At 40.4% G+C, this 20,125-nt stretch overlaps 1 protein-coding gene across 2 annotated transcripts in view; it reads left to right on the top strand.

Moving 5' to 3' along the window:
- Positions 1–17,636, top strand: part of COL4A5 (collagen type IV alpha 5 chain) — an 87,202-nt gene extending 69,566 nt beyond the window's left edge. For both annotated transcript variants that reach the window (XM_068957492.1, XM_068957493.1), the window contains exons 40-51: positions 357–407; positions 1,252–1,437; positions 8,117–8,250; positions 8,673–8,745; positions 8,897–8,968; positions 9,395–9,523; positions 9,794–9,892; positions 11,220–11,432; positions 11,770–11,947; positions 12,482–12,596; positions 12,956–13,128; positions 14,742–17,636. In XM_068957492.1, the coding sequence (XP_068813593.1) occupies positions 357–407; positions 1,252–1,437; positions 8,117–8,250; positions 8,673–8,745; positions 8,897–8,968; positions 9,395–9,523; positions 9,794–9,892; positions 11,220–11,432; positions 11,770–11,947; positions 12,482–12,596; positions 12,956–13,128; positions 14,742–14,823 (1,505 nt within the window). In that variant the 3' untranslated portion in view covers positions 14,824–17,636. The remainder of the gene's footprint in view (positions 1–356; positions 408–1,251; positions 1,438–8,116; positions 8,251–8,672; positions 8,746–8,896; positions 8,969–9,394; positions 9,524–9,793; positions 9,893–11,219; positions 11,433–11,769; positions 11,948–12,481; positions 12,597–12,955; positions 13,129–14,741) is intronic.
- Positions 17,637–20,125: the final 2,489 nt, after the last annotated feature.

Genomic DNA, 20,125 nt, shown 5'->3' with positions numbered 1-20,125 from the left:
GCAAGCCCCAGTTCCTCTGTTCCATGCTAGCTGTATTGCTTCAGCTCAGAATCGATAAATGATGTAAAGTCTGCCTCAAAGACAAAACCCCCAACTGCAAATGTATTAAATCCTAAAGATGTATTAAAATGTAGATGTATTAAATGCAGATGTATTACAACCCAAAAGTGAAAGAGCATCCTGTGAATGGATGGAAGTATTTAGTATTTATTAAAATCATAGGCACATTTTGCAGCAAAAACCCTTAGCTCTGGTGTGGGCTGGTGAGTGAATGAGAATCCTGGCAGTCTCAAGGAATCAGAGTTTTAGAGGAACGGCGTGAATGTTCATTGTTAGATGAATCTCTTTCTTTTCAGGTCTGCCAGGTTTTGGGCGCCCAGGACCTCCAGGACTCCCAGGATTATCAGGCAAAGTTTCTCTATCCTTTTTTTTAAAAGGGTGAAAGTAAAATGAATATATACACACACACACACACACCCCAAAAAAGGAGGACGTGTTGCCTGTTCTGCAACAAATGAATGCCATAACAACAGCCAAGGGAACGTTTTTTCTCTCAGCAGACCCTTTTCGATTTACCAAGGTGTAATAAAGAGACTCATTACTGACTACTGAATTTTGCAAATTAGCAATTATGCAGACAAAATAAATCCACATAGGATAGTTGAGTCTACTGCATTGTGTGGCACTTTGCTGGTTTGTCTTGATAAATAAAGCGTTCGTAAAACTGATGACAAATGAAGCTGCTTTGAGAATGCCTGCTATATTTTCAAAAGCAACTTTGCAACCCAAGTTATATTGCTTGTCAATGGCAGTAAAGCTCATAAATCACTTGGGCTTATTTGAAAGTTTTGCCAGTATGTCTTAACTTTTAGCAGCGTCTCAATAAAAATAATGACTTCTTAATACTGACAGATTTCTCCACAGTGATATAAAGCTCACGAATCATTGCTTGCAAGCTCATAAGCTCAGAGAATGTCTATGAATTAAAGCATCGCTGAGTAGTAAAGTGAGTCTTAGTAAGGTTTTTTCACAAGTCAAAAGCCACATGGCTTTTTTTCCTTCAAAAGTTATCAGCCTCATTTCTTTTCTGAATTTCTTAGACCAATTTTATAGTGTCTCACTGCACAAAAGAGGGGAGTTATGGCCAGACTTGCACTTTCTTAAGCAAGAGAGAGAAATGAGTCTGCAAATTGACATTTGGGCTTTTTCATACATAACAGTGTTCATAAATACGACTTTTTGGTATTACAGGGCAAAAGGGTGAACTGGGGTTACCTGGCCCACCAGGACCCCCTGGACTTCCAGGTCTGAAGGGAGAACCAGGTTTCCAGGGATTTCCTGGTCTACAGGGTCCGCCAGGTCCACCAGGATTACCAGGGCCGCCTCTGGAAGGTCCTAAAGGTAGCCCTGGCCCACAGGGTGTTCCAGGAAGACCAGGTAAGAGTGTGATCCATGCCTATCCACGTCTGCCAGTACTTCCATATTTTGCTGGTAGGTTATCAGCCTTTAGACTTTCTCAATTTGTTTGGATGGATAAGTTTAAGCCTCATGGCATAGGTCATAATGTTTGTGGGCAACTGGAGTATTTTGTTGCCAGAAATAATAATATCTAAAACCAAAATGACCTCAGTTTCTATTAATTTCTGATACCTGGCAGCAAAAATACAATGCGTTAATAAACGGGAGATTCTCCGCATGCTGTCACAGCAATCATCTAGAGAGCACGATATCGACTTTTCAACCTCTGATACCTTTGCAGTATGGTCACATGCTCAGCAAATGTCATCGCGCACAAAAAGCAAAAGTAATAAATCCCATCATTTTAAGAGCCATGAAAATCAAATTCACGATAGCATCACAGCATGATCAAATTGGATACCTGCCTCTTCATCTCCGTGTCATGTAACATAAATCACTGCTCCATTGTGTCATGTGGCCCCCATGGATTCAGTGCACCATCATGCCATCTTCATCTTCCCATTCCATGTTTGCATTTTGTTCCTGCACCGACTAATTCTGGGAATGAAAAAATACCACGCTGAGTTAACATTGCTGAGCAACTCCCTGGCATATATTAGAATTTGATTTATATTTTGTGTCATAGAATGGTTATTTGCATTAAGATACTGCTCTTGAAAAATCAAACTGTAATGAACCTTTCACTCCTCAGGCTCAGGCTTATTGCTGTATCTTGAGCCTAGAAGTACTTTGCCACCAGTAAGACTCATCTCATCTAACATGCTTGACGTTCTCCTTAAAGGAGACAGCACTTTCAAACCAAGCTATTGGTTGATTACAGTTTTTTGTTTGCTTATAAATGGCGAAGTAGTATTTTTTTAATTAATTTTCCTCTAACTGACCTCAGTTTTTTCTGTTTTCAAAAGATTTGTTTGGGGAAAGTCAGTGCTGAGTTAGTGCATTTGTAGAATAGTTGCTATTCATGTATTGATCACTCTAGATACCAAGGGAGAGTTTAGTTTTGCAGTACACGCGTGGAAAGATTTTAAGATTCAATTTTTCCTCAGACTTGCTCCTGATATAGAAGGAGGCAATTGCATTGAAAAAAAACTGTTTTAGAACATAATTTTTTCAAAATATTTTCACTAGCACTGGAACTAAGTATTATTTGATTATTGTCAATGGCAGTATGAGCTTTTCTCCTGTGCAAAGCAGGCTATGGACTCATCTATCCTATATGTGCATTTGAAGAATGAGTTATCACGATCAACATTGGGCATTAAGTTTTTACGCCTTAAAACCGGGTTAGCGCCAACATCATGGGGAGTATAATGGGGTTTTCTTTTCATTTATTATTAAAAATACTTGGATTATGTTGTATCCTAAGCCTGCCTTTTATAATGACTGATGGGGAACAGCCTAGTGGGTTAATAATTAATATCCAGGCCCAGTTTCTTCCTGTTTTCCTGTTTAGTTAGTGGAAGGAGGAGTAAGCTTCTTTCCCTTTTTCTCCTGGAGGAGCTTTCTCCCTGCTGTGCACCTTGTTATGGACTCTAACCAGTCAGTGGAGCATCCCTGCTACAAGCTGGTAGTCCTCGTTTGCTTTCTACTGTCCATGTAGCCTCGGCCTTTTCCTGCCTTACTTTGCTTACTGGCAGGTAGGAGTGCAGGACAAGTAATCCCTGCTCTGCTCGCTCTAGTTAGAGCTGCAGCTGGGGCAAGCAGGAGAATAAGTGAAGGGACAAGAAAAGTTGGAATGTGGGACTTTGGCTTTGTAACTTAACAGTGTGCCCAAATAAGAGCCTTAGATGTTCTAGGTGTCAAGATCTTCCAAAGAGGAGGAGTGTCTATATGCAGAGCAGTACAGCAATGAAAATTTTAGCACAGAAAGCAAACTGTTGTTCCATAAGAATAAGGGCTTTTATTTTTAAAAGCTTCTTATGCAGAGATTATTTCCAAACTCTTTTTAAAAAAAAAAAAAGTAAAACAGCTAAGCAGCTACTGGTGTATAATAAAACTACTAATTGTCATTCCATGTGCTGCTGTAGCATTGGAGATTTTGCAAAGCTGCTAATCCTATTTACACTTCTCTGCATAAACTGGGCAGTTACCAACTCAAATGAGCTGGGAAGGATGGTGGGACTCATTTTGTACGGGTCTGTGAGCACTGATGAAAAAACAACCAGTGAGGTTCTGCTCAGCCATGTTCTCCCTCTGTCTCTGTCTCTCTCTCTCTCTCTCATTTCCATTTTTGTTGCATGCAATGTATAAAGCGAAGCATTTGTCTTGCTCGGTTATGCATGAACTAATGTGGATAAACCAAACTATTATTGCAGTTCTGGTACAATCAGCACTCCAGTCTTTTGTTTGAAATGAGAACACAGTCTGTTGTTGGAACGCTGATTTTGTAACGTTTCAACATAAGGCAGCTAGTCATAAAAGCAGCTCTATGGCTGTCAAATTAACCACCTTCTATAAGGACATAAATAAAAACAGCAGTTGTATGCATATACAATTTGTTGTTAACTTTTAGGAATGTTCTAAGATGAGTAAAAATCATGAGATCAAACATAGTGTAGCTCTCTGAATTGAGCTGAGTTGCACCTGGAACAAATGTGGACTGATGATGTTGGGAGGAATTTATTAAGAGATGATAAAATGAAGCAAATTCCTAGGGCAACACAACGTTGTTGTAACTCCACTCGTCTGCTTTTCATTGCCAGGAATGATAATAGTTTGGTGTTTTGAATACTGTATCTAAAGGAATATTGAGCTAAATCTAAAAGAAGGGTTTAGTTGAATATGTTAGTTTGTTGATATTTCTAACAATTTTGATGTTTTTCCCCTTGTTCTAATGATGGCCTTGGTGAACTCTGACCCCCTACTCCCAGGTCCCTCAGGTTAGCCCCTTAACTCCAAAATAATAACTTTGCATGAGGATGAATGTATATACTGTTTTAGTGTCTAAATGTAGATATGCAGAGTCATTTTTCACACCTGCCTTTTAATCTGTGGTAGAAAAAAAGAGCTCGGAGCTGGTTTTCAGACTCTTCCTATAGCATGGGAGAGTCCTCCATGTTGCTATAGGACTGACACCGGAAGGGCATAGTGTGGTGCTCTCCATGGCGGAAGATCATGTAGGTCCAGATTTGCAACACTTTTTACAGAGCGCCTCAACTGTGAACTTATTTTTAGCGTATTTATTCACAATGCAATTGAAAATAATAGGTACTCTCTTTCCTGTTTTACAAATACACATATTGTGCTGTCCTCCCACACCTTTGCTATTGCTTTGTGTAATGGTGTTTTGCTGCTCAGGCAAATGGCAGTATTCCTTTTCCTAACACCTGCTGCTGTTGATTTTGGACACTCTAAAGTGACATAAGCTAAACAAATCAGATCTTCTTTTATACCAGCGCAAGCGTGTCCATAGGAAAGTTGCACAGAATAACTGTAATGCTTCACATTCCAGCTTAGAGCATTGTAACTTTTCAAGGTGCAGAAATCCTTATTTCTGCTTTTCTACTTCACCAGCACATTTAGAGGAACTGAGGAAAGCCCTTCCTCTATCACATATTACTTCAATCAAAATGAAGCACGTAGCCCTCTCCTCCTTAACACTGAGGAGGAAAAACAGGATTCGTAAGAACAGGGTCATTTTGACAAGCTTATCTGAATCTTAACGTACCAGCATGTAGCACAGGCCAGCCCTTGGGGAGGTTTTAACATCTGTGTCTAGATTGAAAATGACTCTGCATATCTATGTAATGATAATGACATCTTTAAGTTTTGCTATGATGACTGCTAGGAAGCAAAGAGCTGTCATCAGAATTCAATGGAAAAGAATCTACTTTAGTTTTTCGTGTGCTGTACTAAGTGCTGTGAGATAGAAAATATGGGAGCCTGTGGTGTTTGATTATGTTAACATAAATCTAGCTTTATGACATCACAAAAAAAATAAAGGTGGTTTTACATTTTAATTAAATTGTGATTGCACAAGCAGTAAGTATACTTTCAAAGAGGACCACCGTCATGGGTGTGCTGAGAGGAGCTTACCAATTGCATCATGTTTTTGTTCAGCCCTGGGACTGTGCCCAGCCAGAATTCAGTCATCAGCAAGTATAGGACATATTTATAAATCATAGCAAAACTTATCTAATAGTGAAATATGGTTTATAAGTACTTAACAGCAACAATGAGATGTCCATGTCATTATTTTTAACTACTATATTACAGCTAGTATTTAAAATGATTTACCAAATACATAAGAAACAGTGCATTGAGGTAAACCTGACGTATGTTTATTGTAGTTTAAAGCTGCAAATTGCATGATATATTTAAATCATTTCACTGACATAAAAGATGCAAGTGGCACAGAAGCTGAAGTACAGATTAATTCAGGAGCACGGTAGAAGACAATTGGTTTGCATGTTGAAAGAGGATACTTAAATGAACTTTCTAAGGGTGTTATCACATTCCTTTCTCCATAATAACCTTAAGCAGGTCAATTAGCATCTTGTGGCATTTTCATCAAAAAGATTTTGTCAACAGTAAAGACAACAAATACTAAAATTGCAACTTCTGCTGTATTTTTGCTTAGAGCATTCGCAGGCCCTTTTGATCCATGTTTATTCTGCTGACTCTTCTGGGGAGGGTGTTATGCCTCCTTTTTAGTCCTATAATTTCATTTGCTGATAGTTGATGTTCCTACCTGATTAGTGGTGATAAGTCCTTGTGTTGACCACGCTTCTCCCCCTACCCAGAGCAGGATTTTGCTGAAGAATAAATTGTCATTCACAATTTACCCACATATCTGCCAAGTTCTAGGCCCTATGAGTGTTGAATATTGTCAGTGAAATGGTTACATAGTCCGAACCCTATTGTGAGTGGGACTAACTGGTTGCAGACCTCAGCTGTAATGTTAAAGCAGTAACACATTCTTTAGTAAAGCTTCAAGTTTGCCATTAAATGAACAGTGTCAAATTAGTCTTAGCAGAGCCTAGTCACCAGAATAACTTGTATCTGAAAATACATATTGTTGTGTACTCATGTATGGTTTTATGCATGCATGTGGATTATATTGTAAATACAAAATATGCTGGTGAAATGGGTTTTTGTGTAGTTTATATGCTATCGTCCATACTATTTCTAACTAGTAATCTTGTTTTGTACTGTGTGATGTCTGACCCTTCTAACATCGATCATTGGGCTTTGGTGAACTCTGATCCTTCCAGGTCTTCCAGGTTAGACTCTTAACTCGGTCAATATATTTTACTGAATTGCATTTGATGTAAGAGAAATGGATGCTTTCCTGTAATTCTGAGATTATTATTTTTAAGGACTGTGGTGACCCTGCAGATTGTACCTGTTTGATTAGGATGCCTGAGATGGTAACCTGTAATTATTTTGCCTGTGTACAGTACTAGACTAATTTAAAAAAAAAAAAAAAAGAAAGAAAGAAAGAAAAAAACAACACAAAAAGACCTTGCATGATGGGATGTTTTCTGTAGCTGAAACTGCAGGATAAGTTTGGAATACAGTACCAAAATGCTGATGAATTAAAAATAAAAATTTTAGCAGGAATTCTATATTCAGATTTGCATGCAGAAATATTGCTCATCAAATTTATCTACTGAATGTAGACTATGAGGTTTTTCAAAGGAGGCTTTAAATTAGTAAAGGTTTCAGAAGAACTGAAAATCCAGCACATGTATCAATGTTACTAGATTTGTTGTACTACAGAGGAGAATATTATAGCGCTGTCCTGCAAAAAGATCCTTTTGTTAACCCAGGTATATGGTTTATTTTGTGAAATGTTATTAGCTGTTGCCAGTTCACTTGTTTACAGTTTGTTTTGCCACAAATTAATACCAGTTACCTTCTATTTAGATGGTGGCATAAAGGTGGGTGTCTCATTTCTCAGTGCTCCAAATACCTAGGGTTTTATCTAAATCCACTCTTTTCTTTCAGATGAATTGGGCTGTTGCAAAGGGGAAATATTTAAAGACCAGCCCAGGAGCTCTGTTATTTACATGATGTAATTCTACTACAGATAGACAAATCAGCTGGAGGGAGAGTCATTCAGCATAAGGAAGTTTCTGCAGCTCAAATCGGTATTCAGGCAAGGCAGAACGAGGGCCTTCTTCCTGCTCAGCAGCCAGTAGATGATACATAGTGGGATCCTCAATGGATATGTCAAATTCTCCTAGCAAAAAAATTAGCCATGTTTTACATTGCTGAGGCTGGCTTTCAAAAGGAATTCAGTCTGTTAAGATAGCACTCAAGATGCTGAATGCGATGTAGGTCATCAGAGGGGATATTTGTACCTCCTAACTTGGGGTATCTTGGCTCCTACTGAAGGCACTTGTCTGGTCACTGGTAAGCTTCTAACTTGGATGAGTTGCATTGCCCTGTGGCAGGACTTGCTTCTGTTCATTGGAAAGATAAAGGAGCCTTGGTTCCCGATTTGGTGGTGCAAATAATCCATCTCTTTGTTTTCTCTTTAGTTTGTCCTGTTTGAATTCAGCACTGAAATAGAGCTGGGAAGTTGAGCTAAAATCTTTAGGTTGCCTTTTTTATACTTAATACATTGAAGGCACAAGCTTGGGAATACGATTGGCATGTCCTGATATATGCATGTATGTTCCACAATGTTAAGGTCCACCAGGCCCAGAAGGTCCACGGGGGCCACCAGGCAGTGGAGGACTTAAAGGGGAAAAAGGGAACCCAGGTCAACCTGGCCCACCCGGCCTGACTGGTCAAAAGGGAGATCAAGGACTACCTGGACGCCAGGTAAGACAAGAAAGGGGGTTTTCCGCCTAGTTTATTTTTAAATGCAATAAAAGCGGAACATGTTTGGGTGGATTATGTGTATTACGCATAATAAAGTAAAAGGCAGAATGTGATATCTGACATCTGGTCTTGTAGCAATACATAGGAGCTTTTCCTCAATTATTGCCCGATATCTGGGCAGGCTTTCCCCATTTCTCCTGTGGGAGCTGGAGCTGTCAATGCAGAGGCCATGGTCCAGTGTTCCCTGACAGCACCTGGTGCACCGGCCAGCCAGTGAGCAGAACGTACTGCTTTGGCCCTCCAAAGCTCTCTACCTCGTTCAGAGACCCAAAGCATGCTTATTTGTCTGCCAGCCACCTTTTTTTCTTTTTTTCTGAAACCGCTGGGGAGATGAGTGAGTAACATGACGCTGTTCTGTTCAGGGCGATCCTGGTCGTCCCGGTCTGAATGGAATGAAGGGTGACCCGGGGGTTCCAGGCGTGCCAGGATTCCCAGGTATTGAACTTGCATTTCAGGTGAACACCTCCAAATACATTAACAGCCTCTCAGGGAGGGAAGAAGCCTGATTTTGGCCACTCCCATAGCAGGTTTTGTAAGACAGCATGTTCTTTCTCTGTGTGACTGTATTATAAATTTGATGCTTCAGGTATGAAGGGTCCCCCTGGACCTGCAGGACCTGCTGGCCTCACGGGCAGTCAAGGACCGCCAGGCCCACCAGGTAGGAGTCATGGGTATCATTATTGTCACTTCAGCTCCTTGCCAGTAAGATTTGGTACACAGATGTAGGACTGAGTTGGTTTCAGCCAGCAATGAAGGTTGGTCCCCTGCAGTAGTTACATGAACACCAGCTACAACACAATTCCAAATTAGTAATTGTTAGTCCTACAACTAATGCTACTGTATTTTATACTCTGTTATCTGGTCTACATGGGTTAGCCCCCTGCAAGACCCAGTATATCTTGTCTTTTGGGGATCACCAAGAGCACTTTTTTGCCTTTTGTATAGAATTACACTTATGCTTTGCATTGATAGCTCTTGGCTGCTGGATTAGCAATAAAGAATAACAGAAATAATGGGCTACTCAAGTTGCCTTTGATGCTGTCTTCCATTTTGGGTTATCTGATACAAAATTACTTTCTCCCAGGTCCACCAGGTTTACCAGGTGCCATTGGAAGAAGCATTGTTGTCAAAGGTGACCCTGGTCCACCTGGTCCTCCAGGACAACCTGGCTCAAAAGGGCCACCTGGATTGCCAGGGCCACAGGGATTGCCAGGTATGATTCCAGGTGGCTGCAGAGAAAACGACTAAGAAGTATAACTGTGAGTTGCAGTACATGTCTCTTGGCATAGGGCGCAGAGACAAGTTCTTGGACTCAGCAAGAGGTAACAGAAGAATGTAGCGTTGCATTATCTGCATCTGGCTTAATGGTCTGTTCTTATCTAATATATCATAAGGAAACAACACATGAGTCCCAGGCAGTTTAAAGATTTCTGTAGTGAGATTTCAAGAGTTTCCATTTCACTTACGCGTTTGTTTATTCTAGGTCCAATTGGTCTTCCTGGTGATCCAGGGCGAGATGGGCTCCCTGGGTTTGATGGTCCAGCAGGACGTAAAGGCGAGAGAGGTCTTCCAGGCCAACCAGGTATGGTGTTTATCCTATGAGGAGCCAGTGGAAGAAGAGATGGTCCCTTTTGAGTGCAAGCTAATATTAGGAAGCGAGATTTGCTTCATGAGAATAAGCTAACAGAATCATAGTTTTAGGGTCTTCCTAGTTACAAGCTGCTGAAGATACTTTGAACTGGAATATTCTCAAGCCCAGAACATTACCAGTCAGTGCTGAATAGTATTGTAGCGTGCCTTATCTCGAGCTTAATGGCATACACTTTGCAGCACAGGTTATAACACAGCACATAATGAAGGCAGTAAGAAACAGAAGAGAAAGAATTATCAAAATCATTTTCACTTTGCATGGAAATTGGGAATGTGGAAAAACAGATTTCATAAAGGAAAGAATTTCACCATATGCAGAGGTCAGGCTACCATGCAGCCATTGTTTAGAATTACTGAATTATGATTTGAGAAAAGAAATCATACTAGACACTGGGTCAATTTTCTAAAAAGAGGATAAACATTAAGTAGCTATATATTGCAACTGGTGAGTAAATATCGGAACGCAAACAGTTAAAACAGCATAAAAGTCCACAGTGTTGTTTATTTCTCCCTCCTAAGTAGCTCTATGAAATCTGTTAGCATTATTTTAAATGGGGAACCAAAAAGTAGATAACAATGATTCTGGAAGAAAATAGTCTAAATATGTTGTAGTTATATTTCTTGATGTTTTTGCTGTTCCGGAACAAATGCCTTCTTCTGAGTCACACGATTCCTTTGGTTGGTTGGTTTTATTTGCTCTCATTCAAGGTTATTCTAACTTCCTTCCATTTTTTTGTAACCTACTCCAAAACTGACTGCAGCATTTCTACTGTTTTTGGTGGGCTTTGGCTCGGATGCTCTCAGAGCATGCTGTAGAGTGAGACTTGGTTCTCTTTCAGACTCTGCTACTTATTTTGTGATTTGGAGCACAGCTTTAGCTTACTACGCTGCACGCACAGATGAGTGTGTCCTAGAACTGCGGAGCTGATTTGGAGATATGTTAGTGGTTGTCATGTCCACTGCAACTGTGTTATCTTAGTGCCTCACAGCTCTCAACGTATTTACCTTCACAACGCTCTTATGACGCAGGGAAGTCACACTATCTGATGTTTTATAACTAGCTGTAACAGCCTCAGTGACTTGACTAAGCTCACAGAGAAAATCATTTGAGGAAGATGGTGTTTAGGAGGTGTGAGGTCACCCAACTTGTAAGCACCTTAATCACTAAACCATCCTTCCCTTCAAAGACACTTTAGTCCTAAAAAAGCAAAAAATGGTGTTAATAAATACTGCGTGTTGTGCTTCTCTCATGTAAACAGGTTCACGAGGAATACAGGGACCCCCTGGTCCTGATGGCTTACAAGGCCCACCCGGTCCTCCTGGAACAGCTTCAGTCGCTCATGGATTCCTTATAACTCGTCATAGCCAGACTACGGATACACCACTATGTCCACAAGGAACATTAAGAATATATGATGGATTCTCTCTCCTGTATGTGCAAGGAAACGAGAGAGCCCACGGCCAAGATTTGGGTGAGATATTTTTTATGCTCTGTCTTTAAGGGAAAAGAGGTTACAGCCACTTTTTAAAATGCTCTGGTTCTCTGAAGATACGATAGTCCTGGAGATTACTTAGGTGACGTTTTGGGATGCATGCTAACATCTACTGCCTCCAGAGGTAGCACGTTGTAATTCAGGATGACAGAATGTGAACCAGATTCAGAGGCTACGTTTTTCCTGCACATGACAATTTGATAGCACATACTGTGCGCTCACAGGTGGATAGGAAGAATACACAATTAACGTTCCCAAAAAACTGTTAAAAATAAAGTGAAAACTGCTGTCACATTTCACGCATCTTATTCCGTAGGTACTGCTGGGAGCTGTCTCCGACGTTTCAGCACCATGCCCTTCATGTTCTGTAACATCAACAATGTTTGTAATTATGCTTCAAGGAATGACTATTCCTACTGGCTATCAACACCAGAGCCAATGCCAATGAGCATGGAGCCGCTGACTGGGCAGAGCATTCAGCCGTTCATTAGCCGGTGAGACAAAGCAGGCTATCAGCATATCTTATCCACATATTTCTGACCTGCAGGTTGGATACTGGGAGATGAATCTGTTGTGGTTTTCTGTGGGAAAAACTAGGAAAACAGCTTATTTTAAAGTGTTTGGTGTCTTTAGAGGCCTGCTTACCTGCAGTAGTGATCATAAGAGGCTGAAAGGGTAGAAGAGTACTCCTCACCCCTGAGGAAGCTGCGTAGTCAGGAGCACATGATCCCTGCAGACAGAAGAGTAAGCAAGAGCCAGCAGCTATGAGAATAAGACATTCATCTGAGGACCTGGGGCTTCCAGTTTTTGCTCCAGAACCTGTTCCTGTATTTTACCCAATGGTTATTGGTGGACATACAGGCAGATTTTGTACCCAGAACTACTGTCTCACTGCAATTACAAAATACTTGAGAAGCAGAAATCTGGATTAATAGGACAGCCTTTCGCAGGCCAGTTCTTCCCTTCTGTGAAATAATTCTTAATAAAACATACTCTTATTATTTTAATGTCGTATTTCTCTGATTTAGATGTGTTGTGTGTGAGGCTCCTGCTATGGTGATAGCTGTCCACAGTCAGACCATTCAGATTCCTTCGTGCCCGCCAGGCTGGGACTCCCTTTGGATTGGTTACTCGTTCATGATGGTAAGAACTACCTCCTATTCCGGAAATGACTATTACCAGCTTGCATCATCAACTAGCTGCTTTTAGGATTCTCTGTTAAAACCTGCCATGGTCGTATCAGAAAGCATTCACCTTCAGTTACTAACCATGGTAGCCAATGTTCACGGTTATTTTCCAGTACACAGAGCCCAGCATAACTCATAATTCTCGGTAAGTGCTGCCTTTCTAAGGATATTAACGGAAGTGTCTGACCTTGCGTTATCTGAACCAAGCATGAACAGTAGTTCTTTTAACAGTTGAATGCTGTGCTATTAATTTTTTGGCTCCTAATGAAAATTGCTCATTTGAGTATTTGTTCCCTTCCTCCTCCCGGCCCCCAGCACACTAGTGCTGGAGCAGAGGGCTCTGGACAGGCCTTGGCATCGCCCGGATCCTGTTTAGAAGAATTCCGCTCAGCTCCATTTATTGAGTGCCATGGTCGTGGCACTTGTAATTACTATGCCAATTCCTACAGTTTCTGGCTGGCAACTATAGAGGTGTCAGAAATGTTCAGGTAAGAAAACTTGTTTCTTGCGTATTGCCTTATAGCAGACAGAAACCTGAACTTATTCCTAACATCAGAAGAGATGGGTCTACAGGGGTATAGGGAAAGAATAATTTTTTCCCCCTCACAACCAGTTTTTCAAGTGTTTGCTCGGTAAGCCTTTAATATTAGTAAAAACTTGCTAGGGCACATTCTGTTTTGCAGGGACTCAGATTCTTTTTCTAGCAATTCTTACTCACATCTAATAATACCTTATCTGAAAATAGTCCCACTGTAGTGACTGAATGTTGAGCCTGAAAGATCAATTTTGTGCATTTTTTTTCCTTGCCTGGCCTTTTAAATAGACTCAAATATTTCAAAAGGTAGCTCACAGAAATACAGGGGACAGGTAGAGGGGGAAATCCTATTATTAGAGGGGGAAAGTCTGTTTTCAGTCCTAGGGAAGGATCAACTCTACTTTAAACCTGTTAAGGCAGCTGTTCATATAACCTGTTTCTGGAAGCCCTAAGTGAAGGAGGGTTCCATACCCTCCCTGGTAAGCACTTTTTTTAGCGCTTTGCAGAAGAATCAGGATGACATTCTGGCCCCAAGGAGATCAATGGGAATTTGTCTTCACCTTCACAGCAGTTGTCATTTTAGCTACAGAGCCTGACAGCTCCCCAAAATGTTTCTGTTTCAAGTTGATAGGAACAAAACCATTTTTTCTTGGGAAAATCATTTCTCCTTATAGGCTAGAACGTTACTGCCCTGTTTGTGTGCTGATAAAAACTAACAAATATTCCCACTGCCACCCAATTGAGAAACGGAGCATTGTGGCAGAGGGCTGGCAGTGTGCACGGAGTGTGGTGCGGAGCAGTAGTAGCTGCTAAGTTGGTTTTGCATGACACCACCTATGCAGTGATACTTAATTATGCGCCAAATAGTTATCACCCTATTAGTTTTCAGGGTAGTTGATCAGTGGTCGTTTGCTGGTCAGAAATGCCTATTAATAACACCCCTGGAGCGTTTAATTTTCTGTGCCTCTACTATTTTCCGTCTGCCACAAACAACTTTCTACTTATTTTGTAATTTTTTTTAATGAATTTTAAAGAGCGGGCTAATTCTATGTGAACGTGCACGCTAACACAAATAGGTTGCGTTACTGTCTCCCACCTCTAGACCCTTCCAGAACACAAGTAAATTATTTAGTAAATCCATCAGTTACAAGAAACACCATTACAATGAGATTTGTACTTATGCGGTGTTATAATTCCCTTCAAGATTACAAGTGTATTTATTTCCCTTGTGGAGGGGGAGGAGAAAGCACACTGTGTGCCCCAGAAATACTGCCTCAAATGTACAAAAACTGCCTTCCACTCAGTTTACTATTTGTGCTAGATCATACGCTGAAGTAGTTCATTAGCACACCTTTGGTATACTGAGGCACCGGACAAAACTGAGCATCTGTCACCTGGTATGAGGACATGCAGAAGAATCACTCGTCAGGAAGCTTTAAAATACGAGACTTAAGTCCCACTTAGGTACCTGAGCATATTCTTAAACTGTGGAATTAAATAGACGTTTAAAGGCATGAAGTTCTGTAGAGAAAGAAAAAGCTAACCTAGCCTTTGTTTGTTAACCAGTAAACCTCAATCAGAGACACTGAAAGCTGGAGACTTGAGGACGCGTATTAGTCGTTGTCAAGTTTGCATGAAGAAGACGTAACATCTTGGAGAATGTATTATAAAACAAACAGTTGAAAATTCCTAAGGTGCACTGTCCTCCCGCTGTCATAATGGTGCTACTGTGTGGAAAGAAAAAAAAAAAAACCCAAACTGTTTTAACCATGCAGATTCAAGGGTACCTCACTCGCGTGCCAAACTAAAGGTTGTTTGGTACCTATTTGACAACAGGACTAAGATAAAAGAATTGACCTCTTGGAAACAGAAAAGACACTTGAGGTTCACAAAGGATCAGAAGATGAAAAGTTTTCATTTCTCTCCCTGTACCAAAATGGCACCTTTTTGATCAACCAAGAGAATACAGAAAAACACAACGCACTGAGTATGTTTAAAGTAACCAGACTGCAGTTTTGAAAAACATTTTTCATGGTGCTACTAACCCTGCTGTATCCCAGGTTTTTAATATGAAATTTTAAGCTTATTTCTCTTTGTAAGTAATGAAATGTGTATATTGTGTAAACACCTTTTTAGTTGAAACTTTTAATCATTTAGAAACAAAGCAGCCTCAGATATAAAAATGCTCATGTCTAAATTTAAAACACACAACAGTATTTTACTATGAAACTTGTGGTATGGAGAGAATTTACACCTCTTGCACCAACTCAGTCATTTAATATTTCATTTCCTTCCTCAGTTGCCAACCTGATATGTTTAGGGGGAATGCACAATAATTCTGAAGTCATTTCGATCAGGGTTTTAAATGTTAATATTGTACACCATGCTATCAGTGGTTTTATTTGTGCTTAAAATCCCAATCCCCTTGAAAACAGTTTTTTGTATCTTGTGAAAATACGTGAAATGATTAGCCATATTCTATATCCTTCTTTTTTTGAATAAAAGCCACATTCACATTTTAGTAGTAATCAGTTTGGTTTAACAAAAACTGTTCTTTGGGAATACCCACTTACCAAAGCATTTAAGATTATGCTTACATAAAACCTCTCTTTACTCTGAAGTGGTGTCATGCATATTATCTGAAATAGTGTACACGCTAAGAAACCTTCTGAATAAAATAAAGCAAAAACTGGTGGAAACTGATCTTTTCCTATTTACAAGTTAATCTTTTGCTCATTCTCATGTGAATTTATATGCATCCACAATGTACTTAACAATATACAGCAACTCTTGTGTATGTATAGTTCGCATAAGGCCTTGAAAGATGGTGCATGCAGCTCCTTGGTTTTGATGTCATTTTGTAAGAATACTACTACACGTGTCTTACAGTGTCACCACCTGTGCAATAACTGAAAAGTGATCAATTTTTTTGTATGCATAACTGTCCATGATTGTTCAACTTCTGTGGTCAGTGCTGTTTCCTTTGTACTTGTGTGTAAGCAGAGCTCCCTGACACAGCGAGACTCTTTTCCAAGTGATCATGCTTCAGTTTTTTTCATTGTCTATTGCCACCTTCACCGTCTCTCAATACAGCTTGGCTTGTGAATTAATACACTGCTTTATACAGGTGAAGTTTATTTGTTTATATTGAATACTGTTAACTAATTCATCTGCTACTGGCTATTCTTCCTTATCTTTCAGTTATCACTGTAAGCCCTGAGCATCACAAAACTCCTTGTTTTATGCATATCTGACAAAAGACATAGGACTGGTGACTGATCAGGTGGCAGTGATGCATACAAGGAGACTGGGGCAGACTCCAACAGCTTTCAACTGAGTATGAAACTGAAGCTTTTTAGTTTAAAATGCAAGCAAAGTAATAGCATTGTCACTGTGCTTTAAAGCTAAGGGACAGTCTGTGGAAAACAGGCACGAGCCTGGGCATTAGCTGCGATTATGACAGTAGAGGGTGGGCAGTTCAGCAACATGCACCCTTCAGCTCACTTTATTTTGGTTTGCTGATGCATACAGAGAAACAAACTGAACCAACTGCTACCTCTAAGCCAAGAACTTGTTACCAAAGCTGAAATAAAATAAGTCTCTTATTGGAAAGCCCATAACTTACTGCTGTCTCCTCTGAAGTCTAAAATAAACATAGGAGCCTGTCCCTAGCCCCAAAAAGCAGAATGGAGGCTAAGGCTGAGGAACTCCCAGGGAAAGTGCTCTCCTGGCTCTCCCTTGCATCTCAGCTGTGTGCTGCTTTGACTGCACTGAAGTGGTTTTCATATAACGGGAACCCGAGGAAGGGCAGAGAACATTTGTTCTAGTTCTGCATTAATGGTGTTTCTGTCTGAGCCATGGGCCTCTTCTGCTGCATGTAAAACGAACCCCACTGAACACGGGAACTGTAATGCCTGTCTTGCCATGCTTGGTAGAGACAGCATACAGAGCAGCTATTCAGGTTGGCAGCCTGAGTTCCCAAACCTGTTAGATGACCACGGAAAAAACGAAAAGATGTAAAGCAGCTACATCTTGACCAAAGTGTTCTCTGTTGTGTTCCTGGAGCTCCTACCATGATTTGTCCTGAACCTTAATCAACTTTAAGCTGCCATTTCTGAAGGGGTTAATTTTGATTTTTTTTTTTTTTAAATGAAGAGAAAAGTGGTCTAGAAAGGAAGGCACATCTTTTAACTGAGACATGGAACAGAGATTCAAAAGATGTTGGTAATTCCCATCCATCACATTTTGTGCAAATCACTTGCCTTGTATTGGATCTCAGTTTCTCATCTATATAGAAAGAATGGTTATTATTTTTCTCCTACTTCTTGATTACTTAGACTGTAAGCTCTTTGGGGCAGAGACATCTCTATGTGCAACATTGCAGGGGGCTCAAATGTTGGTTGGGGCCTCTAGGTGCTATCCATCAGTATATATAAATATTAAACTACAGGTAAAACCTTGTGTTTGCAGCTTTATTATTAATAAGTTCTTTAAAAAAAAAAAAAGTGTTTTGAACATGTAGTGCCTTTAAATAACCTCCAGTATAGCCTAAACAGGATCTGGATCAGACCACCCCTTCTACACCTACAATTAAGCATTTTTTTTTTCCTAAAATTTGATTTGTTTAGAACAAAAGCTTTCTGTGATTAGCTAAGAGAATAAAAGCTAATCCACTTTAGTGGAGCTTAAGTAGTAACATGGAAGATAAGACAATTGCATTTGCAAGATGTACAGGGATGAGATGTACATTGTGACCACTTGAGGGCACCATATAGCTTTAAAAGAAATCTAGAACAGGCTCAAGCTGAGTTATGGGAGTGCCTGCATCAGCAACGGCTTTAATAAAGGCTTACTAAAGGCAGTGGATTACCTTCCTTTGCTCACTGCACCGTTTGTGTGCTTTGAAAGGGACCTACCTACAAGCTTCTGGCAGAAGGGAGTTAAAGATGGCCTAATTTCACTGTCAATTTTACCTGGGCTGATGAGTTAAAAATGTAACTATCTAAAGGTTTACTAGTCTGTAAATCCAAAAAATTGTAACTTTCTGTATAACTTGTTTACACTCTTCTATTACCAGAGCCAAGAGCAAAGTTCTGCTTAGTCAACACAGGCTTTTTAGTATCCTCACTCTCTAAAAATTCCCACTTTAACCCTTGATCAAAAGGGAACTGCTTCCTTTAAGCTCACATGGATTTATGATACAAGGTGGGATTAAAACAATTCTGAAACAACTCTTCAGTCAAAGTACAACCTGTAATCAAAGTGGGCACACAGACCAATGTAGCAACAGTCAACATACAATGAGTTACACTACTGCACGCGAGCTCTGTGCTTTAAAAGCTCTTAAGCATGCAGCTTTTTGTCCTCTACGGTAAAAGGTCAGTCCCCTCTACAGCTGAGGATTTCTCACATCAAAGGGTGGAGGAAATGCCTACTTGAAAAAGAAGTTTTAGAACTTGAAAAAGTGATTTATTGATCTTGAAAGCAAGTAGTCCTTGAGTGCCAAAAGATCGTCTGAAATTATTTTCTTTACGCTTTGCTATCTCTCCGTGGTATTTTGTAGTATGTGCGCTAAACACACAAGTCGCTATGCTGCTAGAACTGTACACAAGTGTCATCTCGGGGGCACCATGAAGGGAAATTAGTTTTGCCAGTTTAGGAATATACTGCTGTGAGCAGTGTGTTACATATTTTTAATAGGTCCTTCCCAGAAGAGTTAGGCTTTAGACAACCCAGCATTGTTGCTGAACACGTAATACTTCTGCTGCTATGGCTACTTGCACTAGAAGCACAAGCTGGGAATTGCACAAGAGATGGAGATCATTTAGTCTTTCCAGGGTATTTTAGTGATAAAAAGCAGGACACTTCCCGCTACTGAAAAGCGGGAGCAATGATCAAGCTCAGGGGAAAGTAGCAGCATTCCACGTTTCAAAATACAGAACGAGCATCTAGAAGGCTGAGCTTTTTAGGGAAAGGTGATTAATTCAACCCATTTGTAGCACACTGGTGACCACTGTGTAAGAACAACCCTAGCTGGCAGAAAGGTCAAGACTGCCAGGTAAGTAACACAGGCCAACTGCTGTCTGTAGTAGGGGCGCTCACGATAGTGCCTGGGTGAAACAGGGAACAGAGGCTGCCACGGCTGTGCACGTGCACCTTCAGCTCCCACCCAGCTAGGCTCGCTCTCGAGGCAGGCACCTGTAACTGCAACTCTCCTTTAAAAGCCACAGTCTTAAATTAATGCCAAGCCCCAGGGAAAACAAAGCTAAAGCAACCCAAATTAGGTGCGTTTCTTTTAAAAAAAAAAAAAAAAATCAAGTTCTTTCTTACCTCCTGCATATATATATATATATGTATATATATGTATATATGGAAAGCTCAGTGATCCAGTTCTCCTCTGAGATGCTTCTTCATGACCCTTCATGGGAAGATTAGGGAAGAAACTTATTTATATAGACAGGAACACTTAACAGCCAAAAGAGGATGAAAGGATGAAAGAATACAAGCTATATTCTTACCTGCTAACTCTGAAGTGGTCCTTCCTCCACCATACATGTTTTCTCATTCCCAGTTATTTGATTGTTTCCACTACCATATTGCTCAATGAGCTGCAAGGTCCATTAATGTATTTCACAACAAAAACAAGCCCTCCTTTTAATATGTATTCTAGTGACTGCCTTCAAATTCGGAGAGGGAATCTAACTGCCTTCTGGTTTTAATCGAGGGTTTTCACCATGCTTCAAAAGTTGAGAGTTTTGTCAGCGATTCACCCAAAGGGGTTTGAAAAATTAGCACAAAGCTATGTCCCCCTTCCCCCCCCCCCAAACCCTCAAGCAGTGAGCAGATTTCAGGTCCAATGAGACCTTCAGTCAAAGGTCTCTTAAAACTACTACTGTGAAGCTGTTGCAGCAGTCTTGACAGTGTTTGGATAATTTTCACTGTTTGTTTAC

The sequence above is a fragment of the Struthio camelus genome, chromosome 11 (genome assembly GCF_040807025.1).
Source record: "Struthio camelus isolate bStrCam1 chromosome 11, bStrCam1.hap1, whole genome shotgun sequence".
In the NCBI taxonomy this organism is placed as follows: Eukaryota; Metazoa; Chordata; class Aves; order Struthioniformes; family Struthionidae; genus Struthio; species Struthio camelus.
Note: the sequence above shows the minus strand (reverse complement) of the source record. Positions and strands in the feature narration are given on the sequence as shown.